This window comes from Malurus melanocephalus, unplaced genomic scaffold, assembly GCF_030028575.1.
Source record: "Malurus melanocephalus ecotype Western Australia unplaced genomic scaffold, MMel_1.1 scaffold_64, whole genome shotgun sequence".
Taxonomy (NCBI): domain Eukaryota; kingdom Metazoa; phylum Chordata; class Aves; order Passeriformes; family Maluridae; genus Malurus; species Malurus melanocephalus.
In genome coordinates this window covers 465613-492569 of record NW_026623296.1, presented here as the reverse complement: position 1 = coordinate 492569, position 26957 = coordinate 465613, and the positions used below count along the sequence as shown (strand labels likewise).

Here is a 26957-nt window from a genome sequence, read left to right as displayed (position 1 = left end):
GCTCATTTAAYTTTTAAAAATAGCTTTATTAGTATATGACAGCTTCCAGAAGGCATATTGGRAAATATTCACAAGCTTCTTTTTTAATGAAATATCACAGATGTATTTGACAGAAATAAAGGGTATTAAAAATACAGCACTGAAAGCCTAATTAGATAATATAGATTTTGTTTTTTTCAGAGAAAATATGAGATATAAATTACATAAGGGTAAAATTTAAGTCCTACTGAAGTCAATGGCCAAAGAACACTCTTCTTCAAAGAAACAAAAGAATTGACCAAAACAGTTTTGTACGAGAAGATATGMATGATCTAATTTTAAGAGTACAGTGTATTTATGAAAGTATTTTTACAAACCTTGCTTCCTAGTGTGTACACAAGTGACAATTAAATACAGTTCTTCAAYGACAACATCATGAAAAAGTATTATCTGATCACATGTGGGTACCTTTGAAGTGAAGAAAAAGAAGAACTAGCCTTTGGACTGGTTTTAGCTTTGGATTTGGGTGATCTGCCAGAAAAGTCCTTGTTTTTATCTAATCAAATCCACAAAAATCCACAGAAGTCTGATRATTCAACCGCATGATGTCACGTTCAGCATCCATGACCCTTGGGCTGCTTGGTACAAAACACACCAGAGATCAGATCTTCCCAGCTCAGCATCTTCACCACAGGATGAGAGCCTCCTGCATGGCCTCAGCTCCACCTCTGCATCACTGACCTGGGGAAACTTTATTAAAGCAGAAAGGTGGCACGAGGCCAGCAGGGATTGCAGCCCCAGCACCAGGGAGGAACCTGTTCCAGCCCAAAGGGGGAGGCAGCTGGGTTTGGATTCTCTCCAGCATGGATGCAACTTAAGCAGTTTAAAAAAATATGGCACAAGATCTCAGCTCTGAGACAGTGTTTAAAATCCCAAATTCTGGGTGGCACGAGGCACATGGTGAGCAGAGTGCACTGCAGAGAGGGCTGTGGTTTAATGCACCACTATCCATGGTACTCCCTATTTTCTAGCCTGTGCTCAGCAGGGCTTTCAGGCATGTAACTCAGGGCAGTGGATTCCATTTCAGCTCTGGCACACCTGAGCTTTACTCACTGATGCAATGATGCCCAAAGCTCCTCTGTGCTTCAGTTCTTCATTTGTGCAATTAATTAATAGTGGCAACACTTACTGCCTCACCAGGGTGTTGTAGAGAAAAAGCAAGCTAGAAATGGTAAGGYACTCAGAAATTGGATAATAAGGACTCTGTAGCGTCCTAGGGAAAATTTAAATTTGCACTGTTCTAATGTAGATCAAGGGTTAAGCCCTTTAAGACTAAATTTCTGCCCCACACAGACAAAGCACCTGAAGAAGGACTCCTGTAGCACGTCACCCTTGTGCTGGCCCCCTGCACAACATCATCTTTCCATTTCTCTGGGAAATGGGAAATACCTAAAGGAAAATCTTGCAGGACCTTTGGTATGTGTGTGGATACTGCAGTGTCCCAGCAGTTTATAAAATCAGGACTTGTTTCTGTCCTAGTCTTCTTCTACAATAGAGGATGCACATGGTAGAGAACAGAGTAAAATTTAAAAACCTAGGTGATTTCACAGCTGGTGCTCACTTGAACAACCCAGAAGTCATTTCCCATTCAGCCCATGTGAACAACTTTAAAATTCATTTGTGCCATTCATTTCCTTCTTTACTCCTTCTCCTTCCTTTCTCAAAGGTTCCAGCTCACGCCCATCCTGTGCAGAGTCTTTGTTCCAGTTATTTTTGCCTTCATTTTCTGTCCTTACAGATTTAGGATCCTCTTCTTTTGCCTTTCTTTCCTTCTCCTCCTTGGCAAGCATACGGTAATTGTAATAATTCATGATGAACAGAAAGGTTCCTGCCAGGACCATCACAGCTCCACATTTAATGAACATATATTTATAGTCCCCGAAGGTATCAATAAGAATTCCTGTAAAACATATATTWAAAAACAACAAAAAAGGGAATTTAGAGATGTAGGCAAGAATATTGTGTTTTCATATCCTATATATAAAGGAAGACCCTTGTGAGTTTTGGATCAGATATTCTCTGAACTTCTGATTTCTTCCACGAATACTCTGAGCCTGCAAACACTGAACATGTTAACACTGCACAGGCTGTGGGGAGTCAGCACTGGTCCAGGTGATGCTCTGATAATTTGCACAGTTCAGTAGAAGGGAACAGAACCTGCATTGCCAAGGCTGGACTTTTCCAGCACATCTATTTTTTCTGTGCTAAACCAATCCTCTGATGACAGAGCCTGCAGGCAGCCATTCCACTGACTCCAATGATCAGCTACAACGATGTCCATTTGGCTCAGCAGTCAAAAAGTAGCAGCTTTTGGGAAGACTTTCAAGACATGGCACCTGCCCACTGGGTCTTGGCAAATCACAGATTTATTCCAGCACGGGTCACTCAGCAGCATGAGAGGGGACTCAGCTTTTGGTYACAGCTGCCCTTTCTGCATTTACACTCATGATCTAAAGAGGAAAGGGCACAGCGTGGAACTGGAAAACATTCGTTCAGGGCAAGCAAAGATGATGCTGTCAATGTCAGGCAATTTCAGTGCCAAGACAAATGTGACAGGTTCCTCTCAAAGGTTAATGCCTCTGCTACGGAGCTGCAGAGTAATTGAAGGGAGATGGCTTAATTGAAATGTCACCGTTCTCCATTATGTCAAAATGAATGCAAATCTTATTGGGATTATGATCCTGAGCATTAATTCCCATTTGCTGGGCAAAACACACCATTCTTAACATCCCAAATTCTAATTAAAGTAAGACCCACTCCTAACCTGGCCTTCACAGTACAGACAATCTTCCCTGAAACTGGCCCATCATCCATTAGCTCTCTGACTTTTTGGAATATGTTCTCCTCCCTAAAAAAAGGGACCTTTAATTATTTCCTGATTGACYCTTAATGTTGAAAAGCTGATGATTAATTATCCCACTGCATTGCACTAACAAGGGTTGTTTTTTATGGTCACCAAATACATTTCCTTATCACAAAAATAGTATTTTTAATTGGTTTTGGTGAGTGTTTTTTCCCTGAATCATCCCTAGCTGTCTTGGCACACCATTTTCAATGCRCTGTGTTTTTCATGCTACTGGTGAAACATCAACCAAATGCTAATTGCAACAGTTTTTCCTTTTCTGCTCATCAGGATGACCTAGAGGTCTCCTAAATAGGTTTCAATGAGAGTTTTAATGAGTAGAGTATTGGAAAATTCAACAGTAGGATAGTCTTGCCTCTTTTCCTTCGAGAATAAGATAAAGTCATAAAACACACTGGGAACAATTTACTTAGTTCATTAAAGCAGAACCCTGCAGTAGGTTATTAAAATGCCAAAGAACCAATAAATTTGCTGCTTATTAAAATGGTGGGGAAAACCCTACAAAACTAATATTGCTGATTATTACACAGAACTGTTTTAGCCTCATTAGCAGTCTTCTGTCATTAACCTAATCTCCCACACAGAAAATTACATAATTCAGAAAACGGTCATTTTAAAATGGTATTTTCTTYTGTTTGTCATTAATTAAATAATGAATCTCTAAGACAGCAAGAGGATACAGCTGCTTCTGTCACACTGCATGAGCTATGCAGTAATATGAAGAATTAAACAGCTCTGCAGGATGTGTCATAGGGAGCACTAGCCAGATCTCAGTTTTGAATCCAGGAAAAGAGTTCAAACTGCAAAAGGAGCTCATRCTACAGAGGGAATATTAATGCTCTTAAATCATTGGAGATCACTGCTCCTACTTATCTTTGGATGGCTGAAAGTCCTCCTGGAGACTCAACATTGTCCACACCGACCTTTGTGGGCTCTGCCTTTTGATATTTCAAATTATTCCATCCAAAATTAACCTTTTTTAAAACTAGTTTTAGAACAGCCTTGAGTCTATCAGCTGCACAAGGATGACCGGGTAAGTGAAGCACTCAGAGCCTTAGAGGCAAACAGCAAGGCTTAAATTGGAGTCAACAAGAGGCTTTCATAGAACTGTTGTGTTTTACTCAAATTGGGGTGGGCTCCAGCCTTTTGCAAAAGGAGGAGTCTCCAGGAGGAGTTGTCTGAAGTGCAAGGCTCTTGGTGTTATGGGAAGTCCTGCTCTGTGAGTTGAGTTCAAATGTTTGAAGGGATCCAGGATTAAAAGATCACTTTCCTAAATTTACTCAACTGGAGGACTACCCAGAAAGGAAGAGAGASAAAAACATCAGGATGTCCTTCCATATCCAGTTACTCATGGAAAAATGGTGGCAGCGAAGCAGAGAAAGCCCATCTAGACTAATTTCCTACAAACTACCCTTGCAAGAGGTTAAACCCAAGCCAGGAGCAGCGGGAGCAGAGGAGGAGGAAGCCGCACTCACCCCCGATGGGCGGTCCCAGCAGAATGGTGCAGCACTCGGCGATGGTGACCAGCCCCACGGCGCTGGTGAAGCGCGCGGCGCCCACCAGGTCCATCAGCGTCTCGAAGAGCATGGCGCACACCATGCCRAAGGCCAGCCCGTAGAAGCTGGAGTAGACGATGAGCCCCGTGTAGCTGGAGGCCAGCGGGCACAGCAGGTGGCAGGCGCCGTTGAAGGCGATGGCGAAGCTGAAGAAGTACTGAATGCGCGGCCTCACCCACCGGCTGTTGGCGACGATGCCCGTGGTGGGGCGAGCCACCATGTCCACGATGGCCAGGATGGAGAGCAGGAAAGCGGCCGAGTATTCGTCGATGCCGGTGTGCTTCGCGTAAGGCGCCAGGAAAACGATGGGGGCGAAGAATCCCAGGAACATGAGCACGTTTCCGATCAGGTAAATCAAGAACCCTCTGTGTTTAAAGAGGGAAAAGTCAAGGTACTGGTTGACTTTTTCAAAGCAGTCCTTTCCTCCTTCCTCTTCTGTGACATTTGGGGGACCACTCGTTTCCACACCATCTTCAGTGATCTTTCCTTTCAGAGCATTYTTCCCTTCCTCAGGCACCTGGGTTTTGGCCGGCGCTGTGCCTGCCCCGATGGGTCTGAAGAGAGCTCCTGCCACGCAGCAGTTTAATAAAATTGCCCCAAGAATCAAAAAGCTGCCCCTCCAGCCAAAATTGTCRAAAAGGAATTGGTTGAGAGGTGCCAGGGTGCAGAGCATCACAGGGCTCCCTGCCATAGCAAGGCCATTGGCAATGGGTCTTCTCTTCAAGAAGTATTTCCCGATGATTATCACTGATGGCTGAAGGTTGAGAGCAAGGCCAAATCCTGGAAAACAGTTCAGGTAAACAAAGGAAGATTTGAGGCCCATTTCTCCTCAGCTCATCGTTTAAGGAAATTCCCAGACAATTGGCTCACTGGTGGCCCTTCAACACAATAATCGAGATGCAAACTTTGCCCAGAGTGTCTCTAAACTTCTGGCTCCCACATTTGGGTAACCAGATGCCAGAAACACCTTTTCAGTCAGAGAACACCCTTCCTTTTGAACTGCAAATCTCTTGGGTGGCAAAACTAGCACCAAGAGTTTGCTTCAGAGGGAACTGAAACTATTCCCTCACAGAAAGCTGGTGAGTTCCCTCTTGCTGGGGGAGAAGATGGATCTATTTTAGTAAAAAGGGCAACTCCCAGTTTGAAGAAGGTTGTTTTGGCCTGTGCCAGTGCCAACCACTAAAGTGGATCCATCTGGGGCTTCCATGGACACCCAACTCACCCAGGCAGCCAGACCTGCACAGAAAATGACATCTCCCTCCCCAGCCATGACTGACTCGGTGCTGGGAGCAATTCGGGTCTGATCCAAAAGATTGAGAGGTCTGCAAGCACACAGCAAAACAGCTACCAAGAATGGTAATTACACAGCACCCTGGAGTGTTCCTTTTAATTAGAATTTATTTGTATTGCATTTAGATATATAAATGCCATTTTAAATCTGCATTGCTAATTCAGTTGGCCAGCCTGTCTTGCACAGGTGCAATGTGGAGGCAGAGATACCAAATGCTGTGATGGTCTCGATTTCCTGTGGCTCTGTTTGAGAGAATTGCCATGCACAGAACCACAGAATTACAGAATCATTCAGGTTGGAAAAGATCTCCAAGGCCATGGAGTCCAACCTTTGTCCAATCATCACCTTTATCAATTAGACCAGAGCACTGAGCCCCATGTCCAATCATTTCTTGAATATTTCCAAAGATGGTGACTCCACCACCTCCCTGGGCAGCCCATTCCCATGTTTAATTACTCTTTCAGTGAAAAAATTCTCCCTGATGTCSAACAATTCTTCCCAATGCCCAACATCAATAATCAATAATCAAACATCAATATTTTTAAGCATTTCTTTGACGTGTTTTCTTAAAAAGTTAATTTTTCAGAACTCCATCAAAATGGCATTTAAAAATCATGCCATATATTTCCTCCTCTATCATCCAGGAAAGAATGACCCACATTACAACAAAGCAGAAATGTAATCCTTGAAGTGATTATATCAGAGAACATGAATCCTGAAAATAGGGTCATGAAGATTTTTTCTTGTTCATTAGTCGATATAATTAGTTTGTTTAACTGTGCAGTACATAATTAGGCATATTGCTTTACAGAAGAGAATTTAGAAAGGTCAAGGTCCTCAAAATTAATTAAGGAACACTATCATTAGTCACTGATAGAGCAGAATCCAACTGATGCAGCAGAATCCAGCTAATGCTGGATAGCTTCAGTTTAAATGGGTTTACAAAATTATGATTTTTGCCAAGTCTAAAATTCTTTTTTTTTTTTAATTACTTTGAAGTTTACAACATTAAAAATAAATTGAAATGGCAACGTATTAAGATAAATCTGGATACAAAACATTCTCAGCATGAACTTTTTTAGACAGTCCTTATATCTGGCAGGGCACATCTTTGGGAAKTGCAGCCTGCTTGTAAAGCATATAGGGCCAAATTCAGGGTGACCTGAGAACCACAGAGGAAAAYCTGGCTAGAAAACACCCTTGGACAGTGCTGAGATATAGGAATGCATTTCTTTCACCTGAGAAGATGCAGCATGRTGGGTGACAGTCTGCCTTAATTCCCCATTTCCCAGGCTGGTCATTAAGGGCAGAAACTGAACCATCATCTCCACAGAGTCATTTTTGGTAGGGATGCACCACATGCCTTCCAGAGGAGGAAAATCAGACTGGATGCCAGCTACCCACTTAAACAATAATCAACTCAAATTTTTTATTACGTGAACATTAATTTGCCAGTTGGACAAATCTAATTTAATATTACCTCGTGCTCTTCCCATTAATTAAATTTGGAGACTTTCAAATCAAATAACTGGAATTTCAATTTACTTTAAGCTTTTGGCTGACTTTAGTTGGAAATATTTACATCCATTTTATTGCACTTTTCAGAAACTACAGCAGCTTTTCCATCGCTGGAATCGTTACTCAATAACCACATTTTCTCCCCAGGGATATGACAGAGAGGTCTGTCCGTGGTGTAGCAAGAACAGAAACAAACCTGTGCCAGAGGGAGTGTCCTTTCCTGGATTAAATACATCTCACTCATATTAAAAGGAAATAAGTGGTGCTGCAGGAGTCAGATGTGGAGTTATTGGTCTTGTCCTTATTTTATTAGCAAGGAACAATCAGACCAGGTATTTCAATGCTCAGTATTTACAGCCATGGCAGAGATTTTACTCTCATTAGCCCACATGCCTCACCCAAGATCCCATTTTATTTCATGGCAGYCTTATTGCTACAGACTGAACTAAACCCTGACCAGTTACTACTGCCTTGCATTTAGCTTTGAAATTCGCTGCTTCAACCTCAGACTGCAGAGGAGTTTGCATGTTGAAACACCAATTTAATGCATCCAGGCTGGCACCTGCCCAGGTTGACAGCTTGCAAACCCCATTTATTTTCCTAAGCACTGCAGGGAAACAAAKGGGAAGAGGCTTTGGGGTTTCCAGTGCATGCAAAGCCCAGAGTGCCACCGAGGACAGAGCTGCCTCCACCAGCAGAGCTCAGCTCCTGCTCTGCATGCAAATGCAAACAGCATAATCACGTCAGCAGCTGAGATTGCCGTGTCTAATCCCTCCCTGCAAACAGATCCTTCCTGCTCTGCTCCTCAGAAGAGATTTCTGTTAATGTGCCAGGGGCACACGACTGTGGCACAGACCTCCTGGTACCAAGACACTGTTTTTTATCTCTATCCCTGTGAATTACACGAGCACGGTCTTTTACATCACTCCATTTCTTTTCCATGCTAGGAGGAAGGAGCCAGAATGAGTGTGATGTCTACAGATTGCTCACAGTTATTGTAAACCACTTTTTCAAAGCCTCTCTCCTGATTCAGCAGTGACGAGCAGGCGGCTTCCTACCTGCCCTTGAATGCTTCCATGTTAGGCCTGACCAGCAAAAACTCTTCAAGCTTAATTAGAGGCATGGAACACGTTAGCAGGGCCACAAACATCTTCCCTTCTCTGTGGAATCAATGTTCCTCCCCCAGCACACACCTCGTGCCTGGAGGTGACATCAGCCCACACCTCACCCGGACAGCGAACAGGAGGAAAGGTGCACAGAGCCAGAGATGTGCTCTGCTCAGAGGAAACAGCACAGAGGAAACAGCACAGAGGAAACAGCAGAGGAAACAGTACAGAGGAAACAGCAGAGGAAATAGCAGGGTTACAGAGAGAGGAGAGATGGGGGTGTTTTCACATCTGTGTGCACTGAGCACTGCCCACACCATCAGCTCTCTGCGGTGGGTGATGGACCAGAGCTGCAAACACATTCAGAAACTGGGCAAGAGCAAGGTCTTCATCCATCCTAAATCCACTGGGGTTATGCACAGAATCCCCTCCTGCCATGGTTTTTGGCAAGTGCTTTAGAACAGAAGTTGGTGCCTTTTTCCAGCCCTGTTTCTTKCCTGAGCCTCCCTGCTCACCAAAATGCATGGAATATTTCCAGCAAAGGATTTACAGTTTCCATGTGCTAATCCAGTGTTAGCCAATTTAGAATCACAGAATGGTTTGGAGTGGAAGGGACCTTAAAGATCATCTCATCCCACCCCTGCCATGGCAGGGACACCTTCCACTGTCCCAGGTTGCTCAGAGCCACATCCAACCTGGCCTTGGACACCTCCAGGGATCCAGGGGCAGCCACAGCTTCTSTGGGMAMCCTGAACCATCACAATCAAGAATTTCTTCCTAAYACTAACCTAAATCTGCCCTCTGTCAGTTTAAASTCATTGCCCCTTGTCCTGTCACTGCCTTCCCTTCCTAGAGGASATTTGTTTAGCAGGGAATGCTGCAAGCTCATGCATTAATAAATATCGGTTATTTTTATTTCCAATCACTTTGTTCCTGGAGTCTCTTTCAAGGAATCTGCAAGATTTATTCATCCAATAATAACACAGTTTCATTTAATTACAGTGACAATCCTTAGGAAGAGTAAGGTTTAAGAGAGGGGATTTATTCACTACTGTACAGATTTAATAAAGGAATATTGATATAGAAGAACAGGGTGACAAACTTTCTGTCCCAATTTACTTTGCTAGTGGCTGGTTTTATTGATTTTAAATGTTGAGCTCACACTTTTCACATTCAGAAAGCAGCAACACTTAATGCATCCGCAGAGAGATTGGGAACATTCATTAAACCATACACCTGGCAACCTCAAAAGCCAATTTTGAACTCATTGTGTCATGTTTTCAAGCAGATGTCCTAGCTGCACTGGAAGAAACTTTGGCTGTACCTTATCCAAAATAATAAAACAAAAATGCTTACAATTAAGCATTACAGGTGGAAAGCTCTAATCCATCTACCTTTAAAAGCAWCAACCTGGCACCTGCAGGCTTTAAAGATGCTGGACTGAGCTCATGTTTGAGTTTCCAATATGGAATTTCATGTTCCAGTACAGGCAATTCAAATTGAAACTTCAATAAGGAAACACAGTTTTATTTTTTTCACAATAGCAAAATTATTGCCTATTTCCAGTCAAATCCAGCAGTTCTTATTTTCAGATTAAGGACCTACTCACYTCACAAGTTGGCAAAGGGCAAGTGAACTAAAGCAAACCCCTGAAATCTCATTTCATGTCTCTCACAGAGGGAAGACAACACACAATAAAATCGGAACACGGGGGTTTAGAGTCACATTTGTACCCAGAAGGAATTGCCTTGCCCAGGGCACAGCATAGTCCACCTGRGTTTGCTCCAGGGGGAGCTGAGGCCACCGATGGCCACTGTCCCACCACCCTGAGTAGCCAAGAGCAGTCAGCTGCAGAGAATACAGTCCTGTCCAGATCCCACATGAGCCAGGACAGGGAATGTCCCCCATGAGATGTCCAGCCAGGACAGGGAATGTCCCCCATGAGATGTCCAGCCAGGACAGGGAATGTCCCCCATGAGATGTCCAGCCAGGACAGGGAATGTCCMCCATGAGATGTCCAGYCAGGACAGGGAATGTCCACCATGAGATGTCCAGCCAGGAGCACAGCACTGGCAGGGAAAGTGCTCTTTGCTGAAGTTCATCTGAAGCATTGACAAGGAGGGCCCTTGTCCCACCAACTCTTTATCCCACCAGATTTTTATCCCACCAGATTTTTATCTCCCCACCCTTTAATCTCCCAGTTTCCTATGCATTTGTGTTGGCCCACTCCCTGCCCAGGTGTGGATGCCCTGAGCCATCCCAAGGCAGCCCCAAGCACGGGGAGGAAGGAGATTCCTCTCTCTCACCTGTGATGAAGCCCACGCAGATGTAGAGCTGCAGGATGCTGGTGCAGAAGGCAGCTGAGATCATCCCCACACCACACAGGAGACCCCCAAACATGACCACGGGGCGGCTGCCATAGCGGTTCACCAAAATGCTGCTGATGGGACCTGCGGAAAGAGGGCACAAGGGACCTTGAGGGCACATCTTCTGACCACATTTGACATTTGAGGGCACAAGGGACCTTGAGGGCACATCTTCTGACCACATGTGACATTTGAGGGTGCATTTGACACAAAGCAGGTGAAGCTCTGCAGTGTCAGTGCCCCTGAGTGCTGCTGACAGCTTCTAGGGTGACTTCAGGAAGGAAATGGAAAAGCAGAGAAGATCCACGTGGAGGTGGCAGCATGTCCARTGCCACGGGTGTGCAGTGACAGCTCCTGCCCCCAGGACTTTGCAGYGTCACCAGAGAAGGCAAACAGCAATAACCATTCATGTGTGAACACAGGATCCCAACACAGGAGCTTCTTGATTTATGATGATGTTAAACTCCACACACAAAGCAGTGGTTCATATTACCAGCCTGGTATCATGAGTGCTGTTGCATTTTTAATGCCTCTATTTAATGCAATTCCAATACTGCTGACCAGGACTGAAGCTTCAGCAGAGCAGTTGTTAATTAAATCTTAATAGAAGTCTATGTAGGTGGAAAAAGTTTGGGATGATGGATTAGCCAGAGCTCAAAAGAACCAGTTTGGTTGCATTTATGCAAAGAGGAGGTTCAGGAAAGTGCAAAACTCTGAAAGAGGGAAGTGGCTCAACAAAGACTGTGCACACTGAAAGTAAGCATTGGAAACTGAGGAAGTGAGGCATGGAGGAGCAGAAAAATCAGAATCAGGGTTGCAGAGATTTTTCTGGTCTCAGGACCAACCTCCTGCTTAAGGGGAAGCCAACCCTGAAATTAGATAAGGCTGAGAAGTAAGAACCAGGGAAGGAAACTGAGCAGGAAAGCCCAACCCATGAGATATAAGGAAAAGATTCTGTATTATTTAAAAATCCTCAATCAAAATGCTTCACAAATGATGCTGGAAATGAGGAAGGGGAATAAAGGCAGCTTTAATATCTTAGCTTACCTGGCTATTTCTGATGCTATTCATCACAGAGCAGTGGTGTTCCAGAGCCCAGAGTGCCTGTTYACCTTCATTCCTGCCACTACCCACACCACCCACACACAGAATACTGGAAGCAGGTTATTTTAAACTCACAGGCATCTCTGCAGAGTTTGGCTGTGGGACTGACCTCACCACAGAGCCATGGCAGGATATTTACCTTTGCCTGAATAATCTCAGCCAGAAACATCCCCAGAGCTCTCTCCAGACCCAAAAACCCCAACACTACCTCAGCATGTCTGCAGCATCCAAACAAGTTCTCAGCTGTTACAATGTGCAAGAATACAAAGCAGGAGATATGGCTGGTTTAATCTGGGGAGTGAAGCCCACAGAAATACTGAGGTCAGAAAACCCATAAATGAAATGCACACAAGCACAATCTCATCAACACCCCTGTAACTGTGTGGTCCGTGATCTGGTCCCATCAAATGCACCATTCAAGTAGATAAAATTTCTCTGTTTATATAATTACATGGATAGTTTTTCTGCTTGTCCTGTTGCTGGATTCACACACATGCATCCTTTTGCTGTGCAGAGGAGCAAAATTCAGACTACACAATTCAGTGAGAAGTTCTGGGGAAAGGGGACAGTTCTGGCCATATTTCAGACCAGCAGAGTGAGAAAAGGAGCCCCTTCTGTCTGAGCATCCCATGATCAGGGCCTGAACTTGCACGGTGCTTGAGCTGGTCTCAGCACATGCTGTAATTCAATAGATCGAGCCAGTGTTCYTCAGAAAGGCACCAACATATTCATCTGCAGCCTGGGGGCATGCAACTCTTCCATTTTTCAATTTTCCACATGTCYGCCTTTCTGCAGAATCAATCTAATTACTCAGCTAAGAAAATGTGGTTTCAATTACCCTCGCCCACTGGAAAAGGCTTTCACGTTGGCCCTAAAACTATAGGATGCTGTACCAGGAGCAGAGCATTTAAAGTGAAGGCATGATGAGMACKCAACCTGCAGGAAAAGCAGGRRAAAGCTARACTTGKATAAGACACCRAAAAATCCAACCCAARGACTCAAACAGTTGGGAAACCAAAKTTCTGCTCAAAAGCTGAAGGGTTTRTAASTGCCCTGAGCAGACCTTTCAAATGCACTGAAGCAAATGCAAAATCACATCCCCAAAATTACTTCTGCTTAAGTCATCTGGACCTCCAGACACATGCACAGGTTCAAGGGAGCCTTTCAAAAGCAGTCCCGTCCTGGGCAATCTGYACATTTGCAATCTGCACATGCAATCTGTAACATTTGGGAGCTGTGCACACCTCAGCCCCCAACCCTGCCAGCCTGGGCAGGTGACAGAGCACACAGAGASCCCCTCACTGCCCAGAAGCAGCCAGAATGTGTGCAGCAGCCAGAATCACACCCAGCCCCACACCCAGTGCACCCTCCTGCCCTGCCCCGTGCCACCTGCAGGGTATTTATTGAGGAGGAAGTCGATTAGACATCAAACATGAGATAAGTTTAACAGCAGCACTGGGGGGAGATTCAGAAAACATCAAAAAGCTCCAGTCAGGGCAGAGGACGGAGGAAGAGGGAGCACAAAGGCAGCGCCGCAGTTGTGGGAAATGGGAAACACAATTACTGCTGTGCTTGCAGCTATTGCACAAATTAAAAGTGTGACAGGCCCTGGCAAGAGGGTGGAATTGAAAAGCAGGACCTGTCATTTACCAGTTACTGAGCTGGCAAGGAAAGAATAAAGATATTGTGTATTAGCACAGAGAAACCATTTACRGTAACGGCGTGTGCAGCGGAGATCCCAAGGCACCTTTAGCTGCTGATACCTGCCTGGCCAAACGTGCAGGAGCCACAGGCTCCCTGTCCTGGAATCCAAATGAAGTCATTGTTCCCTCCTGCAAGCCTGCAGCAGAAGCTAACAGCAGCCAGGGCGATTTTTGCTTCTTAATTTACAGCGTCAGGTGAGAATAGGACAAGAGAAACAGCTGGCAAAGCTCTCAGGAAGCTGCTGTGTACCCGGCTTGACCTTGCAAGAGCAGCCACAGAAATGCTGGGCAGGACTCTGGAGAGTCAGAGCGAGGAGCAAAAGCCATCCCAGCTGCTGGSAATGTCCCCAGTGCATTTGGGGGATGCTTCTCAGGGAGAGGAGCAGCCAGGGCTGTCCCCAAACCCCACTACAATGACAGCACCAACATTAAAGTATCATTAATTAATCTCTTGCCACCCAATGCATTCCAGTGACATGGGTGCTGACATTAGGGCAGTGTTTTGGTGCAGGAAGGGATGGCAGCTCCCTCCATGACCCTGTGACTTCCTTCTGGCAACTGTTGTCCCCTTACCTTCCATTGCAAGGGGACAACACAAGACAAGGGAGGACACAGTGGGGACACTGCATTCCCACTGCTGGCTCCACTCAGAGCTTTGCCCATGGCTCTGCACCCCCTGGCTCACAGCACACCCTCTCCAGCATCTCCAYCAGCCCATGGGAAGAGCAATGCCTGCTCAGAAGAGCTTCACTTYACACCCCAAACCCTCCCACACCACGAGGCTTCTGCTCACAGTAAAACTCTGCAGCCTGGAGAGCAACAGTGCGCACCAAATATCCCCAAAAGATGCAGCTGGGATCATACAGCCCCTGGAAGAAGGATGAAATGTAAAGCAGTACCCTCAGCCCATATAAATCACACTGGTTTAGTGCCTGTCCTGTTTAAAGCCTCTCTTTTCTCGTACCTGTGGCAGATTTCCATTCTTTGTTAGTTGGTACATGAAAGGCCGTGTCAAAGAGGCTGCTCCTGGCGGCAAGAGAAGCACAGACACTCGCCAGTGGGGAATGCAGCAAGCCTGAACTCATTTGTTAGCTTGTCCAATTACTTTTCACCTTGAGTTTTGTGTTTGCAGAAGTGAAAAGGACCCCGAAGAGGAGATTGCAAAACCATAAAGAAAAGGCAAAAATACCCTGGACTCTCCTCTCTTCTCCTCCACAAAGCCAGGCCACCTTGTCATTCATTTTCTTTGAGTCACTGAACTATGATCCAGAGAGGATCATAACGCAGGCTTGGCATATAACAAGAAATATCAATCCAGACTGGCTTAAACTCTTGCAGGTATGACACTGCTCGAAAAATAGACACCTGAATTGCCTTTCTGTTTTCCTCAACAAGCCAAATGAATTTTTTATGAGCTGCAAAATATCCAGTGCCTGTGTGAAACACCGATGTATTTCTAAMAGGGACTAAAACATTCTTCTCTCCCATACCTCTGACCCTGTATATATATAGATAYAKTTAAATATATCCCTTATTTGTAAAGTTTGGGATATCTCTTTTTTTTAACTTAGCCTAGTACTAATAGGAATAATGCTTCTCTTTTTTTGGTGGAACTTGTCTTGGATGAATTTCTGCTGAAATATTTCAGGGTAGGGCTCTCACACAAGCTAAGAGATGAGACCCCAAAAATCTGTAACCCAGAGGYTTCCAGCAATGTGGGGTTTTTTCCAGGTTTCACAACAATGACCTTCTGGCAGTGTAAAGTGGCACAGAGCCACTGTAAATGTTCTAGGTCTGCTGGTAAGAACCATGTGATGACCACATAGGTAATGGAACAGCAACACTCCAAAAGACTCCACTGCATAGTGCTGGAAGATTTGGGGCCACCAGTAGCCCCATTGCTGGGGTGCATCATGCAGCTCAGCTTTTCCTGCTTTTCCACAGTGAAATGGGGCCCTGRAGGGCTGTCCCTGCACAGGGACATTGGTCAGCACCAAAAGAACTGCCCAGAGAGTTAATATTTTCCAAACTATTGTGAAAACACAAATAGGAACTCAGCTTGCCACGATTGCCATTGACTGTGGGGAGTCACTGGGGACWCAAGAAGGAGTGCAACGTACTCAGCCAGGAGGGAGAGGGGGAAAATCGTTTATACTAATGAAACAAAGTCTATTATCACACCATGGTAAAACAACGGCAGGAGCAGGCCTGCAATTTCCTCAGTAATGATCTCACTCCCTCCGTGGAATAACAACACTGCCTCTGGCTTTGTAATTTATCCACCAGGGTACCAGCCCCTCGAAGCAGAGCAGGCTCCTCATTACCCCCAGGATGAAGGCAAGTGCCCCCCATTATTAATGTGTTGTCAGAGCCCTCCAGCCTCTGGAGATGGGAGGGATCAGCCACCAGCTCCTGAAAGGGAGGAAGCCTGAGAAAACAGACGGTGCAGGTGAAAACATGGGGGGAAAGGGATGAGAGGGTTAAAACCTGTAGCCAATTCACTCTCTGCCATGCCAGAAGAAGCTTGGATGGCTCATGGTCTGAAATGTTCGTTTAGGGGGTAATGGCTGCAGCTTCTGCACAATCCCTGGGAGATGATGCATGAGCCAAGCATGGCAGAAACTGTTTGGACATACATTATTCAGTCATCAGATGGTCAGTCCTGTGGTGCTGGGTCTCCTGGGCAGGGTTGGCACCACAATCAGCTGGGAAGGCACTGAGGGCAAGGATCCAGTGCAGCAACCAGGCTGCAGCAACTCTCCCTGCCCTGCACCCTTTGGGCAATGCCCCGGGAACACCAACCTGCCATCAGAAACACACTTGCCACAGCAGCTACCCGATGTTAAGGAAAAAAAAAAAAAAAAAAAAAGAAGGAGAAGAAAAACAGACAAGGCCCAAGCTTCAGAAAGACAAAGTGTTCTCTTTCTTATCCAGCAATCTGATCTGATCAGCGCTGTGGCATTTCAATTTCCACATCACCCGCCCGACACGCGCGGCTCCTGCGGCGCACGAGAGCCACGGGCCAGGGGCTCCCAAAGCGGGGCTGCAGCCAAGGTCCTTTGTGCCACTTTGTATTCAGGCAATTAAATCACCTTTCCTGCGAGAGGACAGCGCTCAGGAGGTGCCCCCAGCTGTGGGTCTGGATCTCAGCACAGCAGATCACAGCCGCTCACCTTCGCAAGGTCACAACATCGCGGAGCTGGAGCTGCTTTCCCGTGATTCCTTCRGCTGTCCCTCTGCTTTGGCAGGACCACGGACTTCTATCCCTTCCACCTCTRGAAGCCCAGCTGCAGGACAGCTCCCTGTGTGGCTGGGACATCCATTCCTGGAGGTCAACAGCCCCTTGTGACCACTCTGAACACGCCACTCCAGGGGCAGTTTGGCCACTGCCGGCCAAAGGGCTTTGCCCACCTCTGGATAGCCCAACACCACTTGACCAAGAGACCCCTTACCCTGCAGAGCCCATCCTCMAGGAATGCCCTGGGACAGGTTGGCATCTGGGGGAAGAAGCTTTCACATGTTTGACTTCCACTTGGGAGGGATGAATTACAATTTACTCCTCGTCTTAACACCATTAACAACCCCCAAACCAAAACTCCTCACCTCCTTCTTCCTAGTTCTTATTAATCTTGGTTTTTATTAAGTCTATCACATCTCTGTTACTGCTGCCTGGTGACCTTGGTACCTCCAATGAAGGGCAAAATGATAAAGYTTTGTGACCAAGTCCACGAACACAGAAATATTTCACATGAACCTATAGCGCTATTATCGCTCTTAAGTAGAACAGAGCTATTTAAAAAAATAAAAAATATAAGCCCATACGTGGTGACCTTGCAGAGCTGGAGTGCTCTCTGAGAGTCTGGAGAAGTGTATGAATCTGCAGCACCATTCATTACAGAAAYCAAACCATTCCTCATCCAGCTTTCTTATCAAAATCCAGGATTGTAACGGTGCTGCTGCCCCGGGGATTGCCCCTGCACAGGAAGATGTTTTTTTCCACAGTGTGGGGAGGGTGATTGAATGGGACTCCAGGAGGTGGGAAGGGGGAGAAAAAGGTGAATTCCAGYATCAGGCAGCTCCAGGGAGCACCTGCCAGGGCTTGGGGCAGGATGCTGGATATACACTGGGAATAAACAGAAAAATGTTGCTTTTGTKTCAGCCTCCACAAAATATCCTGGTGGGAAAGCCCATGCCTAGGGAAATCCTAGTAAAAGCCCCACTGGATAATGTTTGTTGAACCAGAGCTGCAAGCAGAGCAGCAGAGAGAGCTGACAGAGGTGATGTTGCTGCAAAAATAACCTTGTTCTTGAAAAATCCCTCCCCTGCCTCAGTTTCCCCTTGCAGTGCTGGGGTGCTTCACAGACTTTTCAAAGCAATTTGGGATGGGTGGAAAGCCCTGAATGGGGTCCTCTGGAGGCAGAGAAGGTTTTGATGGAGCCTGGACCAGAACAGGAGAGCACATTGGCAGCTTTGATTAAGTTAGAATCAAACTCATTATTAATATAGCTTTACGCCACTGCATGTTGTAAGGTGCTTTCTAAACCTGTCACTGCAATTTATCATGCCAGCCGTGTAATAAAATACAGCTATAAAATTTTGGATTAAATGTTCAAGGTCAATGGTGGACTTTCAGCTTCCCTATCTCCTCCTCGCTGCTTTAGCAGATRCTCCATTAAGCACTCACAAGCTCTGGGAGAAAGTTTCTTTGGAGAAAGAGATTCAGTTGTGGAGCATTTCCAGAATTAAATCTTCAGGTAATTGGATCGTCACCAAATTACCAAACAATAAATAGCAAAACTAATAAAGGCTGGTTTCAGGTCGAGGCTTTTTCACCAGAAACATTCTATTTTTTTTCTTGTGTTTGCAAAATGTGGCTCTCCGATGCTGTCTTTGTAAAATAGACAGAAGGTGATTCCTTAATTTTAAAGGAAATTTGGATGTCCAAGCAGCAYTCTGGAGATTTTGGGGGGAGTTTTACAGCAGGTGATAGCGAGACAGAGACAAGACTCCACTGCAGACATTCTGAGTAAAAACAATGCAATTCTGAATATAAACAATGCTGATGCAACTGAGCTTTTTATCTATCAGAAGGCAACAGAAGCAGCACATATTTACACCTCCAAGCTGCATACAAACATGCACAGCAATTGCAAATGAGTGAAATTCTTCAAAATTACTAAAAAGAAGCTCTGATGTCCCCTGGTGTAGCCCCAGCTACTCAAACCAAGCAGCTGAAATGACTCTGCTGGAGGATCTGCCCTCTGAGTTTCCCTTGGATGATTCCCGTTATYCCATTATGAAGATGAAGGAAGCATTTGGACACACAGTCACCAYTAAAAAATTTTTAAATGAAAATGCAGATCCTGTTTTCAAATGAAAACTCAGATCCTGTTCTAGTATTAAATTATTTCCTCTGTTCTGGCACACGTGCCAGGGGRCTGGCTCGTTGTTCAAGCTCTAACAGTTGGCCATAATAAAGGACATTATTTCTTCCCACGATCCTCACCTCTCTCACAGCCTTCCAGGAGACCATAACAGCTACGAGAACATTGCTGCCATTAAATTAGTGCATCACTATTTCTTGTTTTTAGAATGTTTGGCTGTTTCCCCTGATGCTGAATGGGGCAACTAATTTACTAGCAAATTAATACTGCTTATCTTTTCACTCCTGAGAGCTCAGCTGCCTCCTGCTTTCCCCAGGCAATGGCTATCCCCAGGGACACATCCATGGCCTAGCYTGAAATGTGTCACCCTTAAAAGTGGGACAAGGGCAGCTCAGTTTGGTGTTGTGAGCATGGCACAGTCACAAATCAGCCCAAATCAGGAGGTGCAAAGGCCAAAGGCTTTTGGCTTTGCAATGAGGTTGTTCCCTGAACAAAACTCACCCTGAACGTGGGGCAAGACTTGGGAACCTTGGTCTTGGGCTGGCATAGCAAAGTCCAAGGAGGCAGTTTGCAAAAAGAAGCCCTGCCCAGGGCATCTGGCAACACAATTTACTCCACATTTTGGGACATTTGCTGTGCCCTCCTCCCCCCCAGAGCCTGGCACCTGGGTGCTGAGCTGCAGCTGAAAGCACCTAAAGGGCAGGATGATGCTGTGGCCCCTTGTCCCTTAYAGAATCACAGAATCATTAAGGTTGGAAAAGACCTCAAAGGTCATCRATCAGACCCTGGTTCCTTTTTATACATCAATATCTCTGCTCTGTAATACCTTTCTCATTTGGGGGAAGGAATGAGCTCTTCACCTATGACAAGAGAAAAAAAGAAAAGCAGAARCATTGTAARACAAATCCTTCTTTATCAGATTGGTAGGGCTTCAGCCTGTGGGATTTGGTGAGAGAAAAGCAATGTTCCCTCRTGCTCCTCACTCTCAAACCTCCCAGCCTGCCCTCTGCAACTGGAAATGTGGAATTGCTGAACAGGAGCTCTGGCAAGAACCACAAGTACCCCATCATAAAGTCCAGGCTATCCACTTTACTGCACAGTAATCTGTTTTACTACTCRTATTATAGTGACAGAATTGTTTTCTGCAACCTAGTTCAGATTAAGAAACTGGGGGATAAGACACATTAACTTCTGTAATATATATTGCCAGAGCCTCGGCTGGTATAAAACAGCTTCCTGGGGAATTCAGCAGAAAGCCAAGGGCAGAAACAGTCTTGGCTGCTGATTTTCAGTTTTAGTCTGAAAAGTGGAGCTCCTGTGGTGCCACAAGCAAAGCCTCAGGTGGTCACTGTAAATCTGCATCCATGCTGTCAAAGTCAACACAGCTCTCCAGTGGAGGTTTGGGTTAGTTCATGCATTTCCAGAAAATGAGCTTCATCTGCATTATTTATGAAATGCAAACATAAGCTCTGTTACAGTGTCAGAAGCACAGCCCTAAAACAAGTCCTCAGACCAACGAGAACACCAAGGAAAGCARGCACAGTGTCCTGGGGATGTTTGCAMACAAAAGCTGTGGTCAGTGCCAACATCAGCCCGTGCATGCCCCGCCAGGGGATGGGGGCTGGAGGGAGCTGGGATGGGTCAGTCCTCAGGGGGATTTCCTTCCACAGCTCTGACACCCACACCTGGCACCAGAAAATGCACCTCAGGCCCCTCCAGCCCCAACAGGGACAGGATGCTTCCTGGAGGGGATGCTCAGTGCCCCCACACTGCTCCCATTGCAGGCAGCATCTCCTGCACCTCCACACAGGCTGTGACCRTCCTGCCCCTGTCACCACCGACCCGGGGAAGCAAAGGAAGGGATGCACATGCTGTGCCAATAATYACCTGCTTTAGCAGCTCTTTTAGCTACTCAGGATTCTGTTGAAAGCTTGGTGTCTTTAGAATTTCTTTTTTTTTTCGGAATGATTGGCAAAAATCCAAGATTAAACTGCTTTCTAGCTTTTCAGCAGAGCAAACCAAGCTTTGCATCCTCACAGCTCAAACAGGCACTGCAGGATCTGTCCTTTAATGAGAATTTCCCCGTCACTGGAGTCATTCATAAGCCAAACCTGCTCTGGCATTAAATGCCCAGTCAATCAAAGCAGATGTGTTAAATACACTCCTGAGCACCTGCATTTCACTGACTCCTGTTCTGCCAGCTCCCACCAGCGACTCAGCACCTCAGCCAGGGTCACAGCAGACACAGGGAGGATCAAAAAGCATCAATCTCACTCCAGARCAGAGCAGGGGAGGACTGGACACAGCTCTGAGCATCTACAAGGCTAGTGGGAAGCTGCAAAGGTACAATCACCTGCAATTCAGCTGTATCATCCCCCACATCACCGTGGAACAGCATTAGGGAGGSCAAAGTTAATGCTCCTGCAAAAAGGCAGGAGATGCTCAGGTAATTGGGATAAAAGTCCCAGGTACAGAGCACACAGCACTGGCTTRAACACTTGGAGAGACAGAGGAGAAGGTGGGTTGGAAAGTGAGCAGCTGGGAGSAGGCAGAGGCCATGAGGGCAGCGTTTCACCTGCTCCAGAACCAGCTCATGGGCCATTACCTGAACCCCAAGAGGCTTCAGTTCCCCACCTAAATCCCTGTGAGCAACCTGAGGTGCTGCCAGGTGCAGGGTTAATCTGCAGAGCATGTTCCTCACTCAGACATGGYCAGGCACGAAGCATCTCTTCCATACCAGGGGAGGGGGTGACATTTTTTTATCGTAAGACAAAGCAGAACAACCAAAAACTGACAGAGGCAGCCAGGGAGCCCCCAGGTAACTGCTCTGGTACATTTATTGCAGGGCAGTGGGGCAGCCAGTGGGACAGCAGCACTGGCACAAGCAGGGGATTTCTCTTTCTAAATCACTGCTTGGGTTTTGCCCTCCAAGTGCTCCATTTGTGGGTTCTTTTATAGRGACTCAGCTTTGCAGAGTTCACCTCTGTGGGACCAAGTCTGGGCTACAACAGAGTGGATTACAGTAGGTTCTGACTCAAGCCTCACTTCCACCTTAYAAACATACTCTAAGCATCTTTATTTTCATTGGCAACTATGCTCTCTAAAAAGCACTACAGTGCATTATCAAGCAAAAAAAAATACCCTTTGTAAAAACAAAAAATATTTTCAGAATTTCTTTAATAGCTCGGATAAATATTGATGAAGCTTCCTGCAGTTGCAGAGTGCGGTTCCTGTCCACCTCCAATTGAAGATTTAATCAAGGGCAGCYCAAGTTTTTCATTGAGTCATGAAAGTGATATCAAAATCATAAAAAAGAGCAAAGTTATATGCACTGCTTTACAACTGATAAGAACGAGCGACTCTGGCGGTTTCATTGCTGTGATTATCAGCTGCCACAATAAACAAGCAGCGACTTCATTTATTATTCTACTCCACACTCAGCTCTGGCTGAAACCCAGACCCAGTTATTTCACACCAGCCTGTTCYCAGGGCTTTTTTCCCTGATGCCCACAGAAAGTTTTCACAGGCAATMTTCTGATTTCTGGGCAGGAGCCCCTTAGGCTCCACATATGACTTGTTTGCCTAAACGAACATTTGGAAAGGAAAGAAAGTAAACCAGYGGATGGTGCCCATGCAGATGGACACTGTGGTTTCTCTCCCTCTGTTCTGGCCCAGAGTGGAGATTTCTGGCTCATTCCTCTTTCACAACGCCCCGTGGCACGGGGGCTGGTGCAGGATCACTCACCTGCACCGTACGTCGTGGCCAGCATGATGGAGGAGACCCAGGCGATCTCGCTATAGGACGTGCCAAAGAAATCCTGGATTTCTTTGTAGAAGATGGCCAAGCCTTTGGGGAAGGCGTAGGCGAAGCCGATGGAAACGAAGGCGCCGAAAACCACCACCCAGCCCCAGCCACCGTCCGGCGGGCCGGGGGCTCGCCCCGCATCGGCGGGGACCGGCATGGCCGGGGGGGCTCAGCTCCTCGGGGAGCCCTGGAATAGAGAGGSCAGAGGTGTGGGGTCAGTCCCGGGATGCTGCTCCCTCGGACACTCAGTCCCGAGATGCTGCTCCTCCAYACCCCAGACTTAGGGTGAGTGCTGTTCCCCAAACCCTCAGCCCGGAGATTCTGCACCCCTGGACCCCCAGTCCCGGGATGCGGCTCCCTGGAGCTCCAATCTCAGGATGCGACTCCCCTGGACTTCCAATCTCAGGATGCGGCTCCCATGGAGCTCCAATCTCAGGATGCTGCCTCTAAGACCTCAGTTTTGGGGTGCTGCTCTCCAGACCCCAATCCCGGGATGCTGACCCACCGATCCCACCCTGCAGTGACAGCACAGCCCCAACGCACCTTSGCTCTGCTCACTGCTGTCCGTGCGCGCCCACCCGAGCGCCAAGAGCCGCGGCCGGAGCGGGACGGGGCAGAAATGCCACGTGGAAGCGGGGAAAACCACAAACAGCGGCTGCGAGCCACTGCTCCGCCCCGCTGGTGCCTGCTGAGCCCCCGGGACACCCCCGGGACACCCCCGGAACACCCCCGGGACACGGGTGGGACAGGGGGACCGCGGCAGGACCCACCTGCGGAGCGGGGAGCGGCTCTGAGCCCGCGGAACGGGAGGGGACAGGACAGGACAGGAGGGACAGGACGGGACAGGAGGGACAGGGAGCGGCCGCACCGCCCCGGGAAGGAGCGGCCCGCCCCGGCCGAGGGACACGCTCCAAACCCGCACATCCCTGTCCCCCCCTGGTCCCTCGCCCCCAGCACCTCGGGCATCCATTAAACCGCCCTCAGTTAAACGCAAATTGGTGGGTTTTTTTGGTTGTTTTTTTTTGTTGTTTTGTTTTTTTTTGGTTTTTTTTTGTTGATTTCCTCAGCATCTCTCCTCTTTTCTCCTCCAAACTGAGTCCCAGCTCTTTTCTCTTCCACACCAAATTGTGGGCTGCTCGCCTGCCCCTGGACCACATCATTATTATAAAAAATAATGAATGTGATTTTTTTTTTGCACGGGTAGATGCTGGTAGGACAAGAGGGGATGGTTTTAAACTACAAGAGGGGAGACTTAGATGATGGGAGAAAATTCTTCACTATGGGTGTGATGGGGCACTGGCAAAGGTTGCCCAGAGCAGCTGTGGATGCCCCATCCCTGGAAGTGTCCAAGGCCAGGTTGGACGGGGCTTGGAGCAATCTGGGAAAGTGGAAGGTGTCCCTGTCCATGGCAGGGGGGTTGGAATAAGATGAGCTTTGAGGTCCCTTTCAGCCCAATTCAGAATTCTATGATTCTGTGATCATTGCAGAACTTCTGCCCCCTGTTCATGTTCACCAATTTTCTGTATATTCTGTTTTTCACATGGAGCTCTGTTTGGGAAAACATTAAGCAGTGTTTGCTTTGGCTGGGAAGGTGCAGTTTCACCACAAACCTTTTCTCTTACTGAACCTTGCCTCCCCTGCCTTAACTARCAGCCCCACATGTGTCCAGTTTTTCTTCATGCACAATGAAGCAACAGAGAGGGTGAAAAAAATCAGGGCCTTGCTCTGCAGTTTACCAGGCACAGTTAATCTGGAGCTTTAAAACCTCCTCACAACACTGCTGTAAGATGTTTTATTGCTGCCATTTCTTTCTTCCTAKAAAACTGAGTAAACTCAAAATGACCAGAAGACCTTTACTCTCAGGTGTGGGGTCACGGAGTGATGACTTGGAGAGTTTTATTTTGGTAATACAGCCCTGACCCACTGGGCTGAGAGGATACCAGCATTCAGTTGTTTTCAGCAGCTGCTTTCTGCTTTCTTTTTCTGCTAAAAATCCACAATAAGGCCAAAACTAAATGAGCACACCTGAGATGGAACYTGGCACATCCTCAGCAGCAGCATGGAAGGTGGGAGAGCAGATRGAAACCCCTGGGGGCAGAGGGATGAAGAAGGAAATACAGCTCCAGCCATGAAGCTGCAACAGCTCTCAGCTGGCAGACAGGAATTTCCTTCTGCAGAAATACTAAATTGGGTGAGATRCTAAAGAATGGACCCTGCAGCCAGGTAAACACTCACACAAACTGTGGCAAACTCACAATTGGAGCAGAAACCAGTTGCAGCAGGAGATGTTGGGGGCAAACAAATGATTTGTAAAGATGTCTGGATGTGGTAAGTTGAGCACTGGTGCTGCTGCTCTAGAGAAGCTCACAAGCAAAGCAGAGCAGCCCGAGGGCACAGGGTGGGACTGACCCTGGCAATCCTGGGCTCACCAGGTCAAAAAGGGCTTTCTAAAATGATTTAGGGATCTTGGGCTCATCTCACAGCAGCTGCCTGTGCCAGTGCTCCCCCTCTCTCCCCTGGGACCGGGCTCTGCTTCCTCATCCGCTGACAGCAGACACTTCCTGGAGGGCAGATTTTTTAATTTGCTGGCAAGCAGCAACGAAATTGATTAAAATTGCAAAATACCTTTTCTAATGACTCATTTCCCTATCACAGTTCTCCATGTAAATAAGTGCCTGCTATTGTAATTCCCAGTGCTCTGCTCCAGAGCTGTCGAAAGACGAGGGAAATRTCAGGAAAAGGGGCCAGGAGCAAGGCAGAGTCTGAAACTCTCCCTCTCTTCCAATCTCCACAAAGCTTTCTCTGATGGTTCCCATGTCCTGATTTTTCAATCAAATGAAAACTAACATCCTCCACTTATTGAAGTACAAGGTTTGATGAACAAAATTTTAAATCACAGAACTACAGAATGGTTTAGGATGACRGGGACCACCCCTCTGCCCTGGCCAGGAACTCCTTCCTCTATCCCAGGTTGTTCCAAGCCCCAGCCAACCTGGCCTTGAATATTTCCAGGGATGGGGTATCCACAGTTTTCCTGGGCAACTCACCAACCTTATAGTGAAGCACATAAATTGCCCCCCAAAAAAGTGACTACTGAATGTTTTTTCTTGCCTTGGAAAAATTAAAAAACAAGGGTTGGGGGGGAAACCCTGGGCTCCCTCAAGAATGGAAAACATTTCTGTTTATTTTCAGTGAAACASTTTGGTATTTGGAAATAATGTTATTCCTAGCCTTTTATGCAAAGCATTTTATGGCAGCTAAAGGTAAGAGCTACAACTCTGTAATCCCAACAGAGTTTTTCCTTCATTGAGCCTCTGCAAGTCAATTAAAGGCTTTAGAAATTGCTTCCACATTAAATAAAATAATCCATACCTAGCTCTGCTGCATGAAAACAGCATCTGGTAGGTGTCAAAAGAGGTACCTACAATTCTTTAAAAGGTCTTTAATGGCACACCCCATTTCTTAAAACTGCTCTTTTGTCATGTTCCATTTGCTCACCAAGTGCAGCAGCAGTGAAATCCAATCCATAACCACGGTTAAAAGACAGCTCCAGAATTAATGAATGAGAATCCAGGCAGAAACTGCAAATCCAGAGGGCTGGACCCCACAGCCTGGGATGTGATTCCATTGCTCTCCTCAGCACAATCTGTCTCACAAGAGAGACATCCCAGTCCTCAAAAAATACATTAATGTTCCTAGCAAAATTCTTAACTCTTTCTGAGGGATCAATTCATACAGATACAGGTTCATAYTTGGGAGTAGATTTCAAGTCACCACAATGCTTGGCTCTGGAGCCCAACCAGATGCCACCACAAAATGCCATTTAGGAGACAAAGAAACCCTTCCCTTCCCAGAGAGCACAGAATTACCCTTTTACCCCCTGTCCCCACATCCCTGAGCATGACCAGGCTGATAAAACACATTCCTCAGTGTTTAGCCACTAGACTCCAGCATTCAGGGGTTTACCACTAATATTTTCATTCCTGAGTTTTTAATTAAAGGGAATTTAACAGTGGTTAAATTCCTGGGGCACTGAGCAGCAGGAGGAGGGCAGGCAGGACCCCACCAACGTGCTCTGAGTGGGATGTGCTGGTCAAACATGGTCAATCCACAGCCCCTGACATCTCTGTGGCTCTTTGGGGGTAACCTTTAATTTCCATGCAGCCTCTTTGTTGCTGTGTGAGATGTTCTGCTGTAGGCAGAGACACCAGCCCCTCATCCC

The 26957-nt window shown here is 46.6% G+C and overlaps 1 protein-coding gene across 1 annotated transcript; it reads right to left on the bottom strand.

Annotated features, from left to right (window-relative positions):
• Window positions 1-4: 4 nt before the first annotated feature.
• Window positions 5-23558, bottom strand: LOC130573725 (monocarboxylate transporter 2-like). The gene is made up of 5 exons (XM_057366353.1): window positions 23506-23558; window positions 22676-22922; window positions 10680-10823; window positions 4378-5238; window positions 5-1939 (listed from the first exon to the last, which is right to left on the bottom strand). Exons 2-5 carry the CDS (start codon window positions 22890-22892, stop codon window positions 1647-1649), a joined length of 1515 nt encoding a protein of 504 aa, XP_057222336.1. The 5' UTR covers window positions 22893-22922; window positions 23506-23558; the 3' UTR covers window positions 5-1646.
• Window positions 23559-26957: the final 3399 nt, after the last annotated feature.